The 23,428-nt window shown below is 44.0% G+C and overlaps 1 protein-coding gene across 6 annotated transcripts in view; it reads left to right on the top strand.

Annotated features, from left to right (window-relative positions):
• LOC126091870 (parathyroid hormone/parathyroid hormone-related peptide receptor-like) overlaps positions 1 to 23,428 on the top strand; it is a 509,713-nt gene that overhangs the window by 471,751 nt on the left and 14,534 nt on the right. For 5 of the 6 annotated variants that reach the window (XM_049907163.1, XM_049907181.1, XM_049907156.1 and 2 more), the window contains 4 exons: positions 6,219 to 6,349; positions 8,975 to 9,060; positions 9,157 to 9,301; positions 9,642 to 9,995. In XM_049907163.1, the coding sequence (XP_049763120.1) occupies positions 6,219 to 6,349; positions 8,975 to 9,060; positions 9,157 to 9,301; positions 9,642 to 9,995 (716 nt within the window). The remainder of the gene's footprint in view (positions 1 to 6,218; positions 6,350 to 8,974; positions 9,061 to 9,156; positions 9,302 to 9,641; positions 9,996 to 23,428) is intronic. The other variant, XM_049907197.1, reaches the window with a different exon arrangement.

Raw genomic sequence — 23,428 nt, 5'->3', positions numbered from 1 at the left:
TAGGCGTGGGCTTCGTCTCTATCTTGGCTACATTAATGCCTTGACTATGCTGTTCGTAGTAGCTTACCCGCGCCCCTATTATTTTATTCATTACTGAACCTACTGCTACATTACCCCTACTTGATTTTGTATTTATAACCCTGTATTCACCTGACCAAAAGTCTTAGTCCTCCTGCCACCGAACTTCACTAATTCCCACCATATCAAACTTTAGCCTAGCCTATCCATTTCCGATTTTAAATTTTCTGACCTGCCAACCCCATTAAGGGATCTGAAATTCCACGCTCAGATCCGTAGAACAGCAGTTTTGTTTCTCCTGATAATGACGTCCTCCTGAGTAGTCTACACCCGAAGAACCGAATGGTTGAGTATTTTACCTCCGGACTATTTTCCCAAAGAGGACGCCATCATCATTTAACCATACAGTAAAGCTGCATGCCCTCGGGAAAAATTACGGTTGTAGTTTCCCCCTCCCTTCAGCCGTTCGCAGTACCAGCACAGCAAGGCCGTTTTGGTTAATGTTATAAGGCCAGATCAGTCAACCATCCAGACTGCTGCCCCTGAAACTACTAAGAAGACTGCTGCCCCTCTACAGGAACCACACGTTTGTCTGGCCTCTCAACAGATACCCCTCCGTTGTGGTTGCACCTACGGTACGGCTATCTGTATCGCTGAAGCACGCAAACCTCCCCACCAGTGGCAAGGTCCATTGTTCATGGATACCAGTGTAAAATAGACCACAAAACTTTTCCGTACTGCTGACCATGAGTCGGAGAACTCTCGTGACACTCCACGAACACTGACGGTAGCCGGGGCACGTGCTGCATGGTCAGTTACAGCAGCAGCATCCTCGTCAATAACTTCCTCCGGAATAGGACGCAAATCTCTTGTAGGTGCCATACAGAAGGTCATCTGTTTATTAGAATATCATGTCTCTCTTCCCAATCGCCATGCTTTTGATTCACTTTGTGACTTGTCAAATGACAGCGTGAATGTTATACGGGCATACAGTATACAACGGAAGATTTGCACCTCGTGGCCAAAATTGGAACTAATTTTTTTCCAGTGTAAATCGGTTTCACATTAATGCATTAGCATATCTACGAAGTTTCGCTTCCATACGATACGTGCAGCCCACACTGGACCTCTGTCAGTAATTTAAAGCCACCCAGTACTTACCAATAGCCCTATACTACCTCCAAAGGCCTGGGTCGGTAGTGCGCCGGATTTTGCCAGCAGCCATTCGCCTGTCGTCACATCTGCCGTACGTCGTCGCCTGCGGGAATGCCTCCGACATTTACGTCAAGTGAGAATGCGGGACGTCCAACACCTTGTCGCCTACTCGTGGTTTCACCGTAGATGCCCACTGCAGTAACATGTGAATGGCTTCGCCGTTTCCAAGTACCAGGCCTTTGCCTTTTGAGTCGCTAATATCAGTGGATTTCCCTCTTTGTGCTCCCAGTCGCCGCTAGAACGATTCGTTATTATCTTTCATATATATGAATTCTAGGAGTCATTCAGTATCGCTCTGGACATTCGTCACAGTAGTTTTGACTCATCAGTGACTCCCTGAATCCATTGCTACGAATGCTGACTGGTTCTTTCAAAGAGGGTTTGTAATTTCCTTCTGCGTGCAATTTGATAGGTCACCGAACGGGGTGGTGAGGAGATAAGACACTTGACTAGCATTCTGTGGTTTCGTTATATCGAGTAAGGCAAATGACGGGACGGTTCCTTTAAAACGAACGTGGTCGATATTCTTACCCATCTTTTCCCAATCCGGGCATTACGCTACCTACAACGAGGTCAGCGTTGAAGGGGCTTTGAGCTCTAAACTTCCTTGCACCCTTCCTTCTAGTCCGTAGCCATTGTTCATTAAATGTATTCGCAGATGTGAATACGAACCACCTCCAGCTGCATAAACCTCCAGAGGTATAATGGAATCGTAAGAACGAAAATTTATGCCGCACTGGAACTCGATCCGGATTTCCCACTTTACGCCAGCGGTCCCTTTACCACTCCGGCTATCTGAGCCTGACTCACGGATAGTCTCAAACTCGACCTCCACAGTAAAAGCTTCAGGGAATTAAATGCGCAATATTCTTCTCTCAGGAACTGGGCGTTCAGGATTGTTTCTATAAATATGCCTCTGCTTTGCAGGAATAGACTATAACCCTGGGTGGAAAGGAGAAAGCAATGAACCAAAGTTGAACTTGCCTTAGAGTAAGAAATACCTGAAAAAATAACTTCTCGTCGGCAGTATCTTGTGCTATTGCTTCATTGCCATGTCTGAAAACATCATGAAAACAAAGGATCTCCCATGTAACGCTAACTAAAAAAGTGCTTTTTCCATTTCCTGCCTGCTCACAAATTGCTTTACAAACTGAATTCCGACACGTGTCGCCTACCAGAAATCTTTCTACGGCTTCAAAACATGTAGTTAACAGAAACAACCGATGCGATTATATCTCCTTTCATAGATGCCTCAGATTCAAAAAACGGTTCAAATGGCTCTGAGCACTATGGGACCTAACATCTATGGTCATCAGTCCACTAGAACTTAGAACTACTTAAACCTAACTAACCTAAGGACATCACACAACACCCAGTCATCACGAGGCAGAGAATGCCTCAGATTTTTCATACTTGGCTGAAGATATCGGTTGACTGTTTTCTGCAAGTGATAGTGTCAAAAAGGTTGCATTGATGAAAGAACCCAGATTCTCAATTGTACATTGAAATAACGACTATTAAATACACAGGGAAAATGCTAAACTTGGAGACAGAAGTTTGCTAACACAGCAGTCTGATAACTGTTGTGTGACGTTAGCAACTTCAGTTTTATCAGGCATTAGAGCAATACTTATGCTTTTTTCGGTACATTGCCTAATACTATATCACATTACAGATACTTTGCAGAGGTGTGGAATGGGGTTGACAGAATGAAATCGAATTAAAATTAAAGCAATAACAGCCCTCGGTCGCAAAAAAAGAAGTCTTTTGACCTAGGTTTCGACACTACTAACTATGTCTTCATCAGAAGTAAAACACTCGATCTGGCATGTCACGTATAAAACAAATATCAAGCGATAAAGCTTTAGTCACAAAAGTTTTTAAAAAAGAATACATAGAACGCGAGCTACTATTGGCTGCTCACATGTGTCGAGCTACAGGGAGCATCAGACTCACGTGCCAGTTTGAGTGTTTTACTTTTGATGAAGGCGCTCTTAGTGGTGCTGAAACCTAGGGCAAAAGACTTCTTTTTAGCGACCGAAGGCAGTTATTGCTTTAATTTTACATTGTAAACGCTCGCTGACCACGCAGCAATGTTCAAAACTTCGAGAATGAAGTCGTTACTTTAGAAACCGGTATGTATTTCAGTATCTAACTAAATACAAACATTTCAACTGTTAGTCGTATTCGTTGCTATTTTCGCTATCACGCGGTTCACATATCTTCAACCGATTGTGAAATTTCTCAGTTTTTCAACTTTCATGAAACGTTCTGCGCGTTAAGCGAAGATAGCATATCGATTTAACTCTAACGGTAAGGCTGTCCAGTGGTAGTAGCGTTCTTACACTGAGAAAATAGCTCAAGGACTCGTGGAAGATTTCTAAAATCTTAAAGCACTGAAAAATTTACAAACACAGTACAGTGCCCTCAGAAAGCCACATGTTACGTTCTGTTTTCCCTCCAGTTCTACGACATGAACTCATCATGGGGCCGAAGTTGATCCCCTTAAAATTCCACATTAAATTACACTCCTGGAAATGGAAAAAAGAACACATTGACACCGGTGTGTCAGACCCACCATACTTGCTCCGGACACTGCGAGAGGGCTGTACAAGCAATGATCACACGCACGGCACAGCGGACACACCAGGAACCGCGGTGTTGGCCGTCGAATGGCGCTAGCTGCGCAGCATTTGTGCACCGCCGCCGTCAGTGTCAGCCAGTTTGCCGTGGCATAGACCTAATCAGAGTTGTGCACGAACAACAAATACACTCCTGGAAATTGAAATAAGAACACCGTGAATTCATTGTCCCAGGAAGGGGAAACTTTATTGACACATTCCTGGGGTCAGATACATCACATGATCACACTGACAGAACCACAGGCACATAGACACAGGCAACAGAGCATGCACAATGTCGGCACTAGTACAGTGTATATCCACCTTTCGCAGCAATGCAGGCTGCTATTCTCCCATGGAGACGAGCGTAGAGATGCTGGATGTAGTCCTGTGGAACGGCTTGCCATGCCATTTCCACCTGGCGCCTCAGTTGGACCAGCGTTCGTGCTGGACGTGCAGACCGCGTGAGACGACGCTTCATCCAGTCCCAAACATGCTCAATGGGGGACAGATCCGGAGATCTTGCTGGCCAGGGTAGTTGACTTACACCTTCTACAGCACGTTGGGTGGCACGGGATACATGCGGACGTGCATTGTCCTGTTGGAACAGCAAGTTCCCTTGCCGGTCTAGGAATGGTAGAACGATGGGTTCGATGACGGTTTGGATGTACCGTGCACTATTCAGTGTCCCCTCGACGATCACCAGTGGTGTACGGCCAGTGTAGGAGATCGCTCCCCACACCATGATGCCGGGTGTTGGCCCTGTGTGCCTCGGTCGTATGCAGTCCTGATTGTGGCGCTCACCTGCACGGCGGCAAACACGCATACGACCATCATCGGCACCAAGGCAGAAGCGACTCTCATCGCTGAAGACGACACGTCTCCATTCGTCCCTCTATTCACGCCTGTCGCGACACCACTGGAGGAGGGCTGCACGATGTTGGGGCGTGAGCGGAAGACGGCCTAACGGTGTGCGGGACCGTAGCCCAGCTTCATGGAGACGGTTGCGAATGGCCCTCGCCGATACCCCAGGAGCAACAGTGTCCCTAATTTGCTGGGAAGTGGCGGTGCGGTCCCCTACGGCACTGCGTAGGATCCTACGGTCTTGGCGTGCATCCGTGCGTCGCTGCGGTCCGGTCCCAGGTCGACGGGCACGTGCACCTTCCGCCGACCACTGGCGACAACATCGATGTACTGTGGAGACCTCACGCCCCACGTGTTGAGCAATTCGGCGGTACGTCCACCCGGCCTCCCGCATGCCCACTATACGCCCTCGCTCAAAGTCCGTCCTCTGCACATACGGTTCACGTCCACGCTGTCGCGGCATGCTACCAGTGTTAAAGACTGCGATGGAGCTCCGTATGCCACGGCAAACTGGCTGACACTGACGGCGGCGGTGCACAAATGCTGCGCAGCTAGCGCCATTCGACGGCCAACACCGCGGTTCCTGGTGTGTCCGCTGTGCCGTGCGTGTGATCATTGCTTGTACAGCCCTCTCGCAGTGTCCGGAGCAAGTATGGTGGGTCTGACACACCGGTGTCAATGTGTTCTTTTTTCCATTTCCAGGAGTGTATCTTCAGCTGCAGCACAATGGGATGGGAGCTACACAGTAGCAGTCATGTCAAAGTAGCGAAGCGACGGCGTTCAAGCTACAACCTTTTCCTTATCAGATCAAAGGCCGGAACATTTGCATTTACTTTTTATCCTCACCAGTTCACTGTGCTCTCCGATTTCCCATCAGCTTGATAAGAATTGAGCTACTCCGCGTTAATCTACTACAGCGATCATATTTTAAGTTCCTTTGCACATAGGGAAGTCTTATTTGGCCTGCAACATTCTAAGAGTCGAGATGTTTTCCTTTGATGGTTTTAATTGTAGCATTGGTTCCCCGTAATCAGTTGCCGTAGTCTGAAAATATCTTCGCCAACCATGAGTTGTCGCACAGCGTTGCGAAATGTAGCCTAGTATTTGTACTTCGCGACTGCAACTTGCACCAGTATAATACTTTCTAGTTCTCAGTGTCTTGCATTGGAATCAGGACAGATGCACCACGAGGTTTTCCCGCTTCTAATGTCGCTCCTTTTTTTTATAGAGTACAGAATCTTTAAAACTGAATCAATTACACAAACAGAATCTTTATTTTCAAGACGACTGTAATGGTAGCGTATCAACCAGAATAAGTAATTATACAAGGAAAACTTGAAAACAGAGTATCCAACACACAAACAATACACAGAGTGTAAGAACTGTTCAGATGAATAAAGTAAAAACAGTAAATATACGGCACACTTCAAATAATGTTTTTATGTGTATAGTACCGGAAATAAATGTCCTTAATCACATTCATCATTCTTCTGTTTCTAGGGCTGCCTATATTGTTTGTTGTACCATGGATTGTATGCCGCATATTTTTAGAAGATGACCTGTGCTGGACTGTGAATATAAATAAATATGTGTATGCAGTTATATTTGTTCCTGTGGCAGTATCCAATTTAGTGAGTTTTCATATCTATTGAGCTCATAGCTTTACACAAATGCCAGTTTTATATAATGATAGTATTAAAATCAACTATAGCTTCGAGTAGTTATAGATTTCCACAAATAAAGTGTAGAATGACGTCAGAACCACACATTGTTTTTCTTCTGAATATTAGCTCATAGCTTTACACAAAAGTCAGTTTTATATACTGATAGTATTAAATTCAACTATAGCTTCGAGTAGTTATAGATTTTCACAAATAAAGTGTAGAATGACGTCAGAAACACACATTGTTTTTCTTCTGAATATTAATTGATTTCGTTACTAACAACATAACCTTGAGTAGAACATTTAATTGAAACGCATTAAGGAGGTGTTATGTTGTACGATATACACACTGCCTGACAAGAAACAGTGAAGTCTACAGAAGACATTGTCTGATGTCAATGTAACTGCTTACACGTGCTCACCATTGGCGATTATGTAAGTGACTAGAGTTGCAATTTTCTGTGACAGGTAGAACGCCTGACAGTATTAGTAGGATATATACTAACCAGCCAGAACATTGTGACCACCTGTCTAGTAGCCGGTATTTCCAACTTTGGCACGGATAACAGTGGCCATGCGTCGTGGTATAGAAGCAGTGAGGTCTTGTTAGGTCGCTGGAGGATTTGGTACCACATCTGCACTAGTAAGTCGCCTGACTCCCTTAAATTCCGTGGCCTGGAGGGGGGGGGGGGGAGCTGGTGGCAATGAGGTCTGACGCCATCTGGAATCGCACCCTGGATGTGTTCGATCGGGTTCAGATCTGGCGAGTTGGGGAACCAGTACTTCAAAAGAACTCGCTTCTGTCTTCCTCGAACCAGTCCACCACACTCTTAGTCGTGTGTCATGACGCATTATCTTGTTGTAAAATGTCGCTGTCGTTAGGAAACATGATGGTCACAGAGGCGTGTACGTGATCTGCAACCAGTATACGACGGTCCTTGAATGACTTGGTGCCTTGCACGAGCTGCAGGTAAATGTTCCCTAGAGCATAATGGAGTCACCGACAAGAAGTCTCTGTCCGTAATACATGTGTTAAGGAGCTGATCCCATGGAAGACGACGGATTCGCGTCGTCCCATCGGCATGATGAAGAAGGTATCGGGATTCATTGGACCATGCAACGCTTTGGCACTGCGCCAACGTCCAGCACCGATGGTCATGTGCCAGTTTCAGTCCTAATTGCCGATGTCGAAGTGTTAACATTGGCAACATGTTCGGGTTGCCGCCTGAGGTGGCCCATCTTTATGAGTGTTTAGTGCACTGTGTTTTCAGACGCACTTGTACTCTGCCCATTTTTTATGTCTGATGTTAGTTCCACCACAGTTCGCCGCCTGTCTTGTTTTACCAGTCTGCCCAGCCTACGATGTCTGACATCTGTAATGAGGACTGGCCTCGCAACCTTACAACGTCTGGATGTGGTTTCATTTTGGTTTCGCCACCTTTTGAAGAAACTCACCGTAGCACTCGTTGAACACCAAGGAAGTCATGCAGTTTCCAAAATGCTCATTCCGAGCCTCCAGGACATCACAATCTGCCCTTGGTCTAATGCCGACAGATAGCATGCCGTCCCCATTCTACACACGGACAGCACACTCACAGATACTACGTGTACTATGCATGTGTCTGCCTAGCAGACTGGCAGACACTCCTCGCTAGGTTACTCTGCTATCGCCTGTGAATATTCATGTCGATGGTTGGTCGGTGGACATAATGTTCTGGCTGATCAGCATATAAGGGACAAGAACAGCCCCACATGCTGTGTGACGACAGTGAAGGACACGGAGAAGTCGTGTATTTGTGTTATCAGCACATTACTGAGTCCATTGTCCACATATCGCATGTGTCTGTATTAATCACCAGCATGATACTGAGTTACTCTCATGGCCAGCAAGATTCCTGAATCTGCGCCCAATAGAAAATGAGGGACTAGCTCAGATGTCAACTCCATCCAGTCCAGTGTCCAGGATATCAAGTATCAGTTACAACAGTTGCGGGTCCACTTGCCTGAGGAGAGGATGCAACGGCATAAAGACGCCATTTCCAACCAAATCATTGCATTCATCCAGGCCATAGGAGCTGCATCGTCAAACTTTGTGTGAAACTGACTAGATTTGCAGTCACTGTCATAACATCACTTATTCACTCAACCCGTGAAGTTTCGTTTCGTTTCCTCCTCTACTTGTGGGTGCCTGACTTATTTGGTTTGTCAGGCAGTGTATTTTTAGTGTAATAAATTGGTTATTTAAGAACACCAAAAGTTGTTTTATAGCTCTTTCACTGGGAAGTAGTAAAGCATACTTTCCAAAAAAAAAAAAGGAAATACGCTGTCTAATATCACATTACCATTAGACATGTTTTTGTGATCGAATACTCCTGACGTTTTCTCAGAAACATAAAATTCACGTTAATGTATCTTTGGTACGTCCACATGACACGACGCCGTTAATTTGATCTAAGATACAATGTACTGTAAATAAGCATCAAATTTTAGTTCAACAATTAGAACGAAATTCAAATATGCTTAATACATAATTATTTTTTTTCATCATAAATGGAAAAGTTGTGACCAGTCAATTTTTTGTTTTTTTCTGCAGATATGTTTCATATTATTTGTAAATCTGGTACGCGTTATTTTCACAAAATTGCGTTCATCTGTAAGCGAAGAAACGAAAATCTACAGGTAAAGATTAATTGCTTTCAAATAAATTGCTTCCATATCAATAATTTATTGTCAGTCAACTGCCAGATATTAATGTGACTCATTTTGTTTTACTAGACGTCTGGCAAAGTCGACACTCATACTTATCCCATTATTTGGTGTACACTATGTATTGTTTGTGGGTTTTCACTGGCCTTCAGAAACTGGAAGCACAGAGGAAATGACTGCCCTTTTCATAGATCAACTATTTACATCCTTCCAGGTAATGAGAGAAAATATTTCATCTTGTAATCCTACAAAATATTCAAACTAAATGACGACAAAAGAGTTAAGAACTTAAATTATATCTTATGAAATCCATTCATGTTGAGTTTTGCAACTAGCAGTAAAGTAGTTATTTAATTTTACATGATTTGATTTGCTATGTTTTAATCATTTGTTCCCATGGAACAAGCTCCTAAACACCGATATTTTTCTCTACTGTTAACCTTATGATGCTGTATCTACAGGAGCTTACTAAAAATAGATTTCACTTGGCAATGGAGGGCAGGTTTGTTGTTTCATATTAGAATACTGCTAACCAAGAACTGTTTTACTTTCAGGGTTTCTTTGTGGCGCTACTGTATTGCTTCCTGAATGCAGAAGTGAGGACAGAGTTAAACAAGACCTGGTCTTGGTGGCCACGGAGAAGAAACAAGAGTACCAGCGACGGTATGGCCAATGGCACACTAGGCAGTAGCCGCTTCTTCTCCACTAGTCAGCACAGGCCATCCTGCTACTCGAGTACCTCTTGTACTTCCCTCAGCTTGGCCGTCAACTCTAGCTGGGCGTCCAGTCGCGGACGGGAGCGTGTCCGTGGGCTGAGCCACGCGGGCCACCATGGCTCGGTGCATGGCTTCCTAGCAGAGTCCGCCAGCCCTTGTTTCGAACACGTGGCAGTCAGCTATCACCCCAGTGTACGTTCCGCTTGACCTGTGTACAAATTCTGCACGGTTTATCTAGTAGTGGCTAGAAATATTGTAAATATTTAGTAGTTCCTACCTATCTGAGAATCGTAGGAAAAGTGTATTATAGCAATTCCTCAGAGCGAGATGTAAATTACATTAAGCACATGGATGCCCTTGTCTTGCTCCCACCCCCACCCTCTACACACACACACACACACACACACACACACACACACACACACACACACACACACACACGCAAGAACAAGCATTCGCACACTCAGTGGGCTATTGAATTAGACACACAAGTCTAACAGGTAGTACCATGACTTACACACATATGAGCGCAGCAGCGCAGGGGACACTGAAAGCAATACATGTCGGAGATGTGTCAAAGGTACGGAAGAGGGCTGGGAGTGGGGTGCGGGGGGGGGCAGCAAATTTTAATCAGAAGTGCTCCAGATGTGCTCACTAGCATTGAAGTCAGGTTGTTGTTGTTGTGGTCGTCAGTCCGAAGACTGGCTTGATGCAGCAGTCCGTCGTACTCTATCCTATGCAAGCCTCTTCATCACCGAGTAATTACTGCAACCTACACCCTTCTGAATCTGCTTACTGTATTCATCTCTTCGTCTCCCTCTACGATTTTCACCACACACTCTTCACTCCAGTACTAAATTGGTGATCCCTTGATGGCTCAGAATCTGTCCTACCAACAGTACCCTTCTTCTACTCACGTTGTACCACAAACTTCTCTTCTCCCCAATTCTATTTAGTACTTCCTCGTTAGTTATGTGATCCATCCATCTAATCTACAACATTCTTCTGTAGTATGACATTTCAAAAGCTTCTATTCTCTTATTGTGTAAACTGTCCATGTTTCACTTCCATACATGGCTACATTCCATACAAATACTTTCAGTGAGGACTTCCTGACACTTAAATCTATACTCGATGTTAACATATTTCTCTTCTTCAGAAACGCTTTTCTTGCCATTGCCAGTCTACATTTTATATCCTCCTAACTTTGACCATCATCAGCTGTTTTGCTTCCCAAATAGCAACACTCATCTACAACTTTGTGTCTCATTTCCTAATCAAATTCCCTCAGCATCAACTCACTTAATTCGACTACATTCCATTATCCTTTTTCTGCTTTTGTTGGTGTTCTTCGTATATCCTCTTTTCAAGACACTGTCCATTCCGTTCAAGCGATTTTCCAAGTCCTTCGCTGTCGCTGTCAGAATTAAAATGTAATCGGTAAACCCCAAAGTTTTCCTTAAGTTTTCGTTCCTTCTCCCTGGACTTAAATCTTTACTCCAAATTTTTCTTTGGTTTCCTTTACTGCTCGCTCAATATACAGATTGAATAACATGGGGATAGGCTACATCCTTGCCTCACTCCCTTCTGAACCAACGCTACCCCTCGACCCTTATAACTGCCATCTGGTTTCTGTACAAATCGTAAATAGCCTTTCGCCTCATATATTTTACCCCTACCACCTTTAGAATTCGGAAGAAAGTATTCCAGTCAACATTGTCAAATGCTTTCTCGAAGTCTGCAAATGTTATAAACGTAGGTTTACCGCTTCTTAACCTATCTTCTAAGATAAGTTGTAGGGTCAGTATTGCTTCGTGTTTCCTACATTTCTCCGGAATCCAAATTGATCAACCCCAGGTCGGCTCCTACCAGTTTTTCAATCGTCTGTAAAGGATTCGTGTTAGTATTCTGCAACAATGACTTGTTAAACTGATAATTCGCTAATTTTCACATCTGTCAGCACCTGCTTTCTTTGGAATTTGAATTATCATGTTCTTCTTGAAGTCTGAAGATATTTGGCCTTTTTCATAAATCTTGCTCACCAGATGTAGGAGTTTAGTCATGGCTGGCTATCGCAAGGCAATCAGTAGCTCTAACGCAATATTGTCTACTCCCGGAGCTTGTTTCGACTTCAGTCTTTGTGGTTTGTCAAATTCTTCACGCAGTATCGTATCTCCTTTCTTATCTTCATCTATGTCCTCTTCCATTTTCATAATATTTCCCTCAAGTACACCTCCCCTCTATAGATCCTCTATATATCCCTCCACCTTTCTGTTTTCCCTGCTTTCCTAAGGACTGGTTTTCCATCTGAGATCTTGATATCCATGCAGGTGATTCTTTTTTTTTTCTCAAGGTCTCTTTAATTTTCCTGCAGGCGGCATCTACGTTACCCCTAGTGATATATGCTTCTACATCCTTACATTTTACCTGTGGCCATTCCTGCTGAGTGCTGAGCCACTTTGCGTTTCCTGTCAGTTTCTTTTTTTAGACGTTTATATTGCCTTTCGCCTGCTTCATTTATTGCATTTCTATATTATCTTCTTTAATCAGTTAAATTTATTATGTCTTGTGTTATCCTAGGATTGATGGTAGTCCTTGTATTTTTAGCTACCTGCGCCTCTGCTGCCACTATTATTCTATCTCTGGGAGCTACTCATTCTTCCACTACTCTATTTCTTTCCCCCGTTCTTATCAATCGTTCCCTAACGCTCATCTACAGTCTCTGGTTCTTTCAGTTTATTCAGGTCCCATCTCCTTAAAATCTTGGCTTTTTGCAGTTTCTTTCGTTCTAATTTGCAGTTCATAACCAACAAATGGAGGTCAGTGTCCACATCTGCTTCTGGAAATATCTTACTTGGTTCCGAAATCTGTCTTACCTTTACATAATCAATCTGAAACTTTCCGGAGTCTCGAGGTCTCTCCCACGTATGCAACCCTCATTCATGAGTCTTAAACCAAGTGTAATCTAGTATTAAATTATGCTCTGAGGAAAATTCTACCAGCCGGTTTCCTCTTTCATTCGTTTCTCCCAGTCCATATGCACTTATTACTTCCCTTCTCTACCTTTTCCTACTACCGAAGTACAGTCCCCCATGACTATTATATTTTAGTCTTCCTAAACCATCTGAGTAATTTGTTTTATCACATCATACATTTTCTCAATCTCCTCCTCAGCCACGGAGCTACGTAACATATAAACTTGTACTGGTATAGTGGGTGTAAAATTAGTGTCTATCTTGGCTACACTTATGCGATGACTACTCTACTGACGTGTTTATTCTACTATTCACTATGCTGTTCGTAGTAGCTGACCCGCTTTCTTATTTTTTTATTTATTATTAAACCCTCTCCGGCATTACCCCTATTTGATTATGTATTTTTAAGCCTCTATTCACCTGACCAGAAGTGCTCTTCCTCCTGCCACCGAACTTCACTAATTCCCATTATTACACTGTCCACTACCCTTTCTAAATTTTCTAACCTACCTGCCAGATTAAGGAATTTGACCTTTCAAGCTCCAATCTGTAGAAGGTCAATTTTATTTCTCCTGATAACGATGTACTCCTGACTAGTCCCCGCCCAGAGATCCGAATAAGGGATTATTTTACCTCTGGAATATTTTACCAAAGGGGCTGCCGTCATCATTTAACCATACAGTAGAGCTACATGCTCTTGGGAAAATTACGGCTGTAGTTCCTCCTCGCTTTCAGCCGTTCACAGTACCAGCACAGCAAGGCTGTTTTGGTTGATGTTACAAGGCCAGATCAATCAGCAACCAGACTGTTGCCCCTCCAGCTGCTGAAAAGGCTGCTGTCCCTCTTCAGGAACCAGATGTTTGTCTGACCTCTCAACTGATACCCCTCCATTGTGTTTTCACTTATGGTAGAGCTATCTGTATCGCTGAGTCACGCTAGCCTCCCCACCAGCGGCAAAGTCTATGGTTCGAGGATGGTAAGGTAACGAAAGGGAAAGTGGGTGAGAGGGGGGGGGGTGTAGAGGAGGGAAGGATTTGATGGGTACAATATACGTGCATTCTGATGCAATTCTGATTCTTTACTGCAGGGCATTGTCTTGTTGAACATAAACCCCCTGCCAAGTCTACTAAGGAAACTTTAGCATTTTGGAGATTTGAAAGCATATTTCAATACTGACCGCCGAGGAGAAACGACCTTAGATGTCCAGATTGAAGACAAATAAAATGAAATTGGCATTGCTGGCCAGGGGGCCCCACCCAGAAACGTTCGGCCGCCGAGAGCGAATCTTATTTTAGTCGGCGCCACATTGTCCGGCTTGCATGCCGGTGAAGAGGATGAAAGGATGATGAGGACAAAAGGACACCCAGTCCAGGAGCGGAGAAAATCTCCAATCTGTCCAGGAATCGAACCCGGGCCTACTGCATGGAAGTCAAGCACATAACCATTCAGCTAAGCAGGCGGACATCCAGAATGAATTTTCACTTTACAGGTGGTGTTCTTCCTGGCTGATTATAGCTGTGTGCTGGACCGAGAGTGACACCTAAGGACCTTTGCCTTTCGCAATTAGGTGCTCTACCGACTGAGCTATCCACGGCTGAATCATGACCCAACATCACAGCTTGAACATCTGCCAATACCTTCTCTCCTACCTTCCAAATTTATACGAGGAAGTTTCAAACCAATGCACGCTCCGCTCCAGAATGAAAATTTGTTTTTGAAACAATCACTCACGCTGTGGCTAATCCATGTCTGTGCAATATCCTTTCTTCCAGCAACAAGGTATGCGCGGGAACTGTAAAGTTTGGAAGAAGGGGGATGTTCTGGCGGAAGAGAAGCTGTGAGGGATGGTCGTGAGTCTTTAACTCAGGCGGCAGGCTTTTGGCCCATGAAAGGCGAAGTTCCCAGTTTCGAGTCCCAGTCCGGCATATAGTTTTAACTTGCCAGGAAGTTTTGATGTTAGACGTAACCGGAGCCCCACTGTGTAGCATGTAAACATCCTCTACAGCAGACTACCTCAAGCACCCGTCTTAATGGTGGCCCTTGATTACTAAGACGAATAACGTATGTTGTTTTCGAAGAAGTCGGACCCGTCCATCGACCTTTTGCCTGTAACCCATTAGTGTAACTCGCCGAGTGCAGTGTACATTTAATATCCTGGAACCTAGGCAATAACCTAAATAACAATATGGAAACTAAAAGTGCTGGTAATACATCTTCGACAGCGACAGTCTGAGCAGAATGAAAGAAACTATTGCTAATACATACAGATCTTGCATATTGTGCATATTGTGCACATTACTATGTAATTGCTTCCTTATGTCATTTACCAATGTAGCTTATCTGTATTTGATAAAACTGTCAAACCAGCCCATGTTATTTTAAATTTGACTTTGCACTACACTAGAGAGTAAGGTGAAACATGGTCAAGTGGCATGAAATAAGGCTTTGTATGCGCTACGTGCGTAGCATTGGTCAGCAACACGAAACGCGATTGTTTAAATAATACATCAAATTTGTTTCTTTTCATGAATTAGTATATGATTCTTTACCAGAGGTGTAATGTGTGGAATGGCGTTTGTTTGCAGGAATAGCTGTATACATCCACAAAGTACAGATTGTATTATTCGAATTGTATTAAGTTTCATGATCAATACTTAATAAAAAGCCACAAATCTCGTTTTTAAGATCTAAAGACGCAAAATTTAAGAAACAGTACATGCTTTAGGAAAACTAGAAAAGTAAATAGATTACTTTTATTTTTATTTTATATGTGGCTTCTGTCACTGGAAAGAATATACCTTTGTAATAATTCTGTGAGTTATAGTCCTGAGTAACTTAAAATGTATGTTTGTTTTCTTCTTATCTTCATTTCTCTGAACACGAGCGTAGACTGATCTGTGACTGTATCGCTCTCGGCTGGATACTTCTGGCCCACTTCTGATTTTAAATAAAAATGATGGGGAACATTTACTTCCCCAACTCATTCTATCTTACAGACAGTATAATTTAAATCTTTCAAACAATTTGTACGTCTAATTATGAAAACGTGCCTACTTATTCAACGTACCAACCAAAACAACAATGGTAAAATATTTTACATTATTAAATCAACAATATACAGTACAATAAAATACTTTCTTTTAATATTCAGATTTGTGGCCCTCGTTTGCTGGAGGCTAATACATAATTAGTAAATAACATAGTATTCTTTGAAAATTTACATGGTTACATAGTGTTTAACTGGGTTACATCCCACAAATACGCTGTCATCTGTGGACTACAGCGCTACTTGTTTCTTTTATTTCACACGGTATTTTTCAATTGTTCTCGCAGTTAGTGCCTCTAGAAATAGTTAAAGCATTAAAAAGTTCCTTGACACCTTCAAAAAACAAAACAAAAAAGGAGACAGCCTCCACTGCTGCCAATCTAATTATTTAAGCAACGACCGGATGTCGTTTAAACCCAAAGAAATAATACTGACAGGAATTTATATATATATACGGAAAAAGTTGATAAGAGATGTTACTGATTCCCTAAAGTTCATAAAACAGGTCAGAACAATGTTGTGCAAGCAACGAAAAAGCATGCTATATTTAAAAGAATGCAGAACCTCCATGATTGGCGATGCTTTACTGTAGCTCGAAACATGCGCGGACTTCAATGCGAGATGCTTTTAATATTTGCACGATAACACTCTGTTTCGAAATGAGACAAAAAAAGTAAAAAGATTCTGGTCGTACATAAAATACACGCTCGTCAAGACGCAGTTAATACCTTCGCTGTGCAATAGCGGTGGTAATGTTACTGGTGACAGTTCCACGAAAGCAGAGTTACTAAATACGGTTATCCGAAGTTTGCTTCGGGAAGACAAAGTAAATATTAGAGAATTCTAACAAGAACAACTACCAACATGATTAACTTCGAAGCAGATGTGCTCAGTGTAGCGAAAAACCTTAAATTACTTAATAAAGGCAAGGCTGCCGATCCAGATTGTATACCAGTTTGGTTCCCTTCAGAGTATGCAGATACAGTACATACATACGTAGCAATCAGGTACAACCGCGCGCTCGACGAAAGATCCGTAGCAAAAGGCTGGAAAGTTGCACACATCACACTCATACTCATGAAATAAAGTGGGAGTAATCCGCTGAATTACAGACCCTTATCACTAACGTCGATGTACAGTAGAATTATGAAACATATACTGTGTTCGAGCATTTTCAATTACCTCCAACTAAACGATTTATTGACAAATAGCCGGCACGGACTCAGAACATGTCGTTCTTGTGAAACAAAATTGGCTCTTGGTTCACACGAAGTAATGAGTGCTATTAATGGGGTATCTCAAATTTATTTCATACTTTTAGAGTTGAGGCTTGTGACACCGTTCCCCACAAGCGACTTCTAATCAAACTGCGTCCTACGGAGTATCGTCTCAGTTGTGTGACTGAAGCTTTTATTTCCTACCAGAAAGCTCACAGTTCGTATTAAAAAGACGGGAAGTCATCCAGTAAAAGAGAAATGATATCTGGCGTTTCCCAAGGATGTGTTTTAGGCCCTCTGCTGTTTCTGATCTCTAAAAACCGTTTAGGAGGGAATCTGAGCAGCCTCTTTAGAGTATTTGCAGATGATGCTTTCATTTAGCCTCTCGTAAAGTGATCAGACGATCAAACCGAATTGCGATATGATTTATAAAAGATATCTGTTTCGTGAGAAAAGTGAAAACTGGCTCTAAATAATGTAATTTACGGTTACACGAGAGATCGAACAAATCTAAAGGCCGTAAATTCAACTAAAAACTTAATAATTTCAGTAACAAGTAACTGAAACTAGAACGATCACGTAGATAACTATGTGAGGAAAGCTAATGAAAGACTGCAATTTCTTTGCAGAAATATTACATGTAACAGGTCTTCTAAAGTGACTACCTACACTACGCTTGTCCGGTCTCTTTTGGAGTACTCCTGTGCGGTGTGACATCCTTACCAAACAGGATCAACGGAGTACGTCGAGAAGGTTCAATGAAGAGCAGTACGTTTTGTATTATCGAGAAAAAGGGAGTGACTGTTACGGACATGATACAGGATTTGGGATGGACATCAGTATAAACTGACGATTCTCCTTACGATGGTACCCTCGCACAAAATTTCAGTCACCAACTTTCGCCTCCAAATACGAAAACATTTTGTTGACGCCAACCTAAAAATGGAGAAACGATCATCATAATAAAATAAGGAAAGTCAGAGGTCGCACGGAAGGATTTAAGTGTTAGTTTTCCCACGAGCTGTTCGAGAGAGGAATGGTAGAGAAATAGTGTGAAAGTGGTTCGACGAAACCTCTGTCAGGCACTTAAGTGTGAATAGCAGAGTAAGTGTAACTTGGCTGAGCCAGGTTACGTAACGCTCAAGGAATGAAACTTTACACATGTGAGAGGCCAGTCTCGTCATATTCATTGCCCAAAATCAACTTCTCCAGTTTCCAGCACCTGGTTGGGCCTACTAGGAACATTAAATACGCCGTGCTGTCATGTCCCACCATGTTCCTCTCTCCAATCTCTCCCAATTTTGTCCTCTCTTCTTCACGGGTTCATTCTCTCCTGCCTCCTAGTGTAATTTCATGAGGCTATACTGATACCTCGCCAACTGATATTCTTTTAATATATACACTCCTGGAAATTGAAATAAGAACACCGTGAATTCATTGTCCCAGGAAAGGGAAACTTTATTGACATATTCCTGGGGTCAGATACATCACATGATCACACTGACAGAACCACAGGCACATAGACACAGGCAACAGAGCATGCACAATGTCGGCACTAGTACAGTGTATATCCACCTTTCGCAGCAATGCAGGCTGCTATTCTCCCATGGAGACGATCGTAGAGATGCTGGATGTAGTCCTGTGGAACGGCTTGCCATGCCATTTCCACCTGGCGCCTCAGTTGGACCAACGTTCGTGCTGGACGTGCAGACCGCGTAAGACGACGCTTCATCCAGTCCCAAACATGCTCAATGGGGGACAGATCCGGAGATCTTGCTGGCCAGGGTAGTTGACTTACCCCTTCTAGAGCACGTTGGGTGGCACGGGATACATGCGGACGTGCATTGTCCTGTTGGAACAGCAAGTTCCCTTGCCGGTCTAGGAATGGTAGAACGATGGGTTCGATGACGGTTTGGATGTACCGTGCACTATTCAGTGTCCCCTCGACGATCACCAGTGGTGTACGGCCAGTGTAGGAGATCGCTCCCCACACCATGATGCCGGGTGTTGGCCCTGTGTGCCTCGGTCGTATGCAGTCCTGATTGTGGCGCTCACCTGCACGGCGCCAAACACGCATACGACCATCATTGGCACCAAGGCAGAAGCGACTCTCATCGCTGAAGACGACACGTCTCCATTCGTCCCTCCATTCACGCCTGTCGCGACACCACTGGAGGCGGGCTCCACGATGTTGGGGCGTGAGCGGAAGACGGCCTAACGGTGTGCGGGACCGTAGCCCAGCTTCATGGAGACGGTTGCGAATGGTCCTCGCCGATACCCCAGGAGCAACAGTGTCCCTAATTTGCTGGGAAGTGGCGGTGCGGTCCCCTACGGCACTGCGTAGGATCCTACGGTCTTGGCGTGCATCCGTGCGTCGCTGCGGTCCGGTCCCAGGTCGACGGGCACGTGCACCTTCCGCCGACCACTGGCGACAACATCGATGTACTGTGGAGACCTCACGCCCCACGTGTTGAGCAATTCGGCGGTACGTCCACCCGGCCTCCCGCATGCCCACTATACGCCCTCGCTCAAAGTCCGTCAACTGCACATACGGTTTACGTCCACGCTGTCGCGGCATGCTACCAGTGTTAAAGACTGCGATGGAGCTCCGTATGCCACGGCAAACTGGCTGACACTGACGGCGGCGGTGCACAAATGCTGCGCAGCTAGCGCCATTCGACGGCCAACACCGCGGTTCGTGGTGTGTCCGCTGTGCCGTGCGTGTGATCATTGCTTGTACAGCCCTCTCGCAGTGTCCGGAGCAAGTATGGTGGGTCTGACACACCGGTGTCAATGTGTTCTTTTTTCCATTTCCAGGAGTGTACTTAGGATTCGATTTTGTCTTTTCTATGGTATCTTGCACGTACGACTCTTCCCCTGTTTCTCTAGCGGTCTCATTACTTACCTTACCCATTCTACGCTGCTCACAAACGTTTGGAATACTGTCGTAAAATGTTGTATACGGTACTACAGCTCTCAATGACCGGCATTTCCAGCATTATACAGTTAGAGCCGACATACTGGACGCTGTTCACTATTGGGATGCTTTGTGGCGCAACGGCACAAAGCGAGCAGTGCAGTGGCAACAACAGCTTCATTCAGTTTGTGTCCAGCACTGCAATAACATGCCACGTAGAGGCATACAACACTTTGATAGAGTCAGGATAGTAGCTTTACTTTCAGCAGATCATACAGAGCAAGGTGTTGCTGATCGGTTACACGTCACTCAGAGTGGTGTGTCTGAGGTGTGGAGAAAGTACAGAGGGAGAGGAAATGTTAACAGTGGACCTCGCAGACGTCGTCGTCGTATGACAACACCAAAGCGCGACCGTTTCCTCCAACTGTCGTATCGTAGGTGCCCAATTTGAACTGCTACAATTGTTGGAAATGACTTCCCCCGATCAACAGCGATTCGTATCTTCAATCCAAACAATGAGTAGAAGGTTGCATTAGAGTGGTCTGCATCCAGAAGGCCAATGAAAAGTTTGGCACTGAACCAACGGAACCGATGCAATCTAAGGACTTGAGGTCTTGCACATCCAGCATTGGACCATTTTAGAACGGAGTAATGTTATATTTGTTGACGAGTGCTGTATTGGTTTGCGGCGTGACGCTAGATGTGTTAGGGTTTGGAGAAGCGCTAGAGGACACCAGGAACGCCGATAGGTGCAGGTAGTCCATCCGTTTCCAGGAGGGAGTCTAATGTTCTGGGTGGCAATAACAATAAGACGGCGGACCCCCCTAATCCCCATCTACGGCATTTGACTGGTCCCCGATACCTCCAAGAGGTCCTACAAATGGTTGTAAGGCCCTACAGATGTCAGCCGGTGACAATGCAAGATCGCACAGAGCTCTAACAGTGTCTCGTTATCTTCAAATAGGCAACATCAACCGAATGCTTTGACCGGCACAGTAGCCAGAGATGAACGCCATTGAGCACTCACGGGACCTGTTGAATGTGGCCACTGCTCAGCGTCCGAATCCATCGACATTCTTGATGACCTCATTGAAGCTGACATTGAAGAGTGGGACCTCATACCGCTAATAAACATGATGGTCTCACCCAGAGCATGCCACGCAGGGTGGAAGAACTCATCCGTGCTCGGGAAGAACATACTCACTACTAAAGACTGATAATAATAATCATGAGATAACATTTTCACCGTTTTTATTTTTAAGATGTACACTTAGAAGAAAGCCTGCTTTGTTTTGTAATGATTTCTTTAACTAATCAAAATCCTTCTTGTTTTCAGGTGAAATTCCGTTTATTTTGTTAATAAAGTATTGTAAAAACCTCAATGGGTGTACTATAAGAAGTCATTGTAGTAAACACTGTGATATTCCAAACTTTGTAGGGGTGTATATTAGTCTTATTCTGATTCCTTTAAATTTCGTATCACTTGCTAATGTCCTGCTCACCTTCCTTACGTTTCCGATATATACGTCTCGTAGTATAAAAGGTTCAATATAACACATATTTGCATTTGGTCGTACATCCTTGCTCCAACCCAGTTTTTTACACTCTTCTGGAATACATGTGCTTGCCTTCCCCTTTCAATAATCTCTTCACCATACCTCACACTATCACCAGTACGCTACATCCGTTGCTCCTCTCATCTTATGCAGTACATAAGGCAAAAGTCATCGAAATAAAGTCAAAACAACATTGTTCTTTCATTTGTTATTCCGTCCGTCCGAGCGGAGTGCAACAGTGGTTAGTTCACTGGACTCGCATTCGGGAGGACGTCGGTTGATTTAGGTTTTCGTGATTTCCCTAAATTGCTCCAGGCAAATGCCGGGATGGTTCCTTTGAAAGGGCACGACCTATTTCGTTCCCGATCCTTGACAGAATCCGAGCTTGTGCTCCGTCCCTAACGATCTCGATGTCGACGGGACGTTAAACCCAATCTTTCTTCTTTCTTCTTCCTGTCGTCTGGAACTATATGTTGTTAGCATAGACAAGTCATCTGCGACGTTCTGGACAACATAAGGAAACACAAAAATGAGAGCGAATATTACTGCTCGCTCTCTCTGTGCAGACGTCTACCACAACAAAACTTTACTCTTGTTTTAGGCGGCCATTAACGATGTTCTTGGCCCATTATAACCTCTGTACCCTCTGAGATGAGGTGAGTGCAGGCACAGGTGTTCTAGATGTTATGATCAGTCAACGGTTGTCGATGACCAGGTTTGAATTCGCGAGTGATACATCTCTAACTGACTGCTTGGTTGCTCATAGAAACTTCTTTGTAGTGACTTACTCTGAATCAATTTAACCACGTACAGCCTTGACAGCGTGCCGCATCAGTAGCCAATGTCAGCACGATGTTAGGAATGGTGCGTCATGGGTCTTGCAGCCACACTCTAGCTGCACTGAAATGCGAGCATTGCGTATCCTGCACTCACCTGTCACTCAGACGGCCAGTACAGCGTTTGACGACGCCCCTATCACGTTACACGCCGAATACCATTCACTTTGGAGTCAGCAATGATCTATCTTCAAGACTGTGACTACTTCTGATACAATTGTTACTCAGTAACACATACTAAACACACACACACACACACACACACACACACACACACTCACACACGCACACGCTCGGTGAATATAATCTACTGTATATACTCCTAGTAGTTTAATTGTTTGATACTAGAAGCATTTGCCAGCTATAATCTCTGTTTTCCATAATTACCTTTTAACTGTAGTTATCTAATCCACAACATTGGAAGTAACTGTAAAATTGGATTAATGATATGTAGCAACACATAAAGTTGGTGGAACTTCTAGTGAAACATTCAGGGCACCTATATCTCTAATAAGATTATTCATTACAGTGCCTCAATGGAGAATAATATTTCAGTTACCTCACAGAAAACTATTAGAGAACAACTACACTTCGTTGCATATTGTACAGAACGGCATATAGAATATTTACTAAATATTACTTCTCCGTGACGTAAGGTTTCTGATGACAAACCTTGGCGCCAGTGACCTTGGTTAAAAACAGTCTCTGCAGAGTGATGAAACTGACAGAATCGTCTTGAAGCAGCACGTTTCAACAATTTTGGTTCAAATGGCTCTGAGCACTATGGGACGTAGCATCTGAGGCCATCAGTCCCCTAGAACTTAAAACTACTTAAACCTAACTAACCTAAGGACATCACACACATCCATGCCCGAGGCAGGATTCGAACCTGCGAACGTAGTGGTCGCGCGGTTCCAGAGAACCGCTTGGCCACTCCGGCCGGCTTCAACAACATTCTTAACGCTTTCGTGACCAGTGTCCCGTCCCACATACTAATTTGTTTCCCTCAGTTTACAAGAATATGAAAATCTCACATTTATTTCAATTGCTTGGAGCCAACAGACTCATTTTTGCACTT

Source organism: Schistocerca cancellata, chromosome 1 (genome assembly GCF_023864275.1).
Source record: "Schistocerca cancellata isolate TAMUIC-IGC-003103 chromosome 1, iqSchCanc2.1, whole genome shotgun sequence".
NCBI classification, from domain to species: Eukaryota; Metazoa; Arthropoda; class Insecta; order Orthoptera; family Acrididae; genus Schistocerca; species Schistocerca cancellata.
The sequence above is the reverse complement of the archived record's forward strand: the minus strand, read 5'-3'. Positions and strand labels throughout refer to the sequence as shown.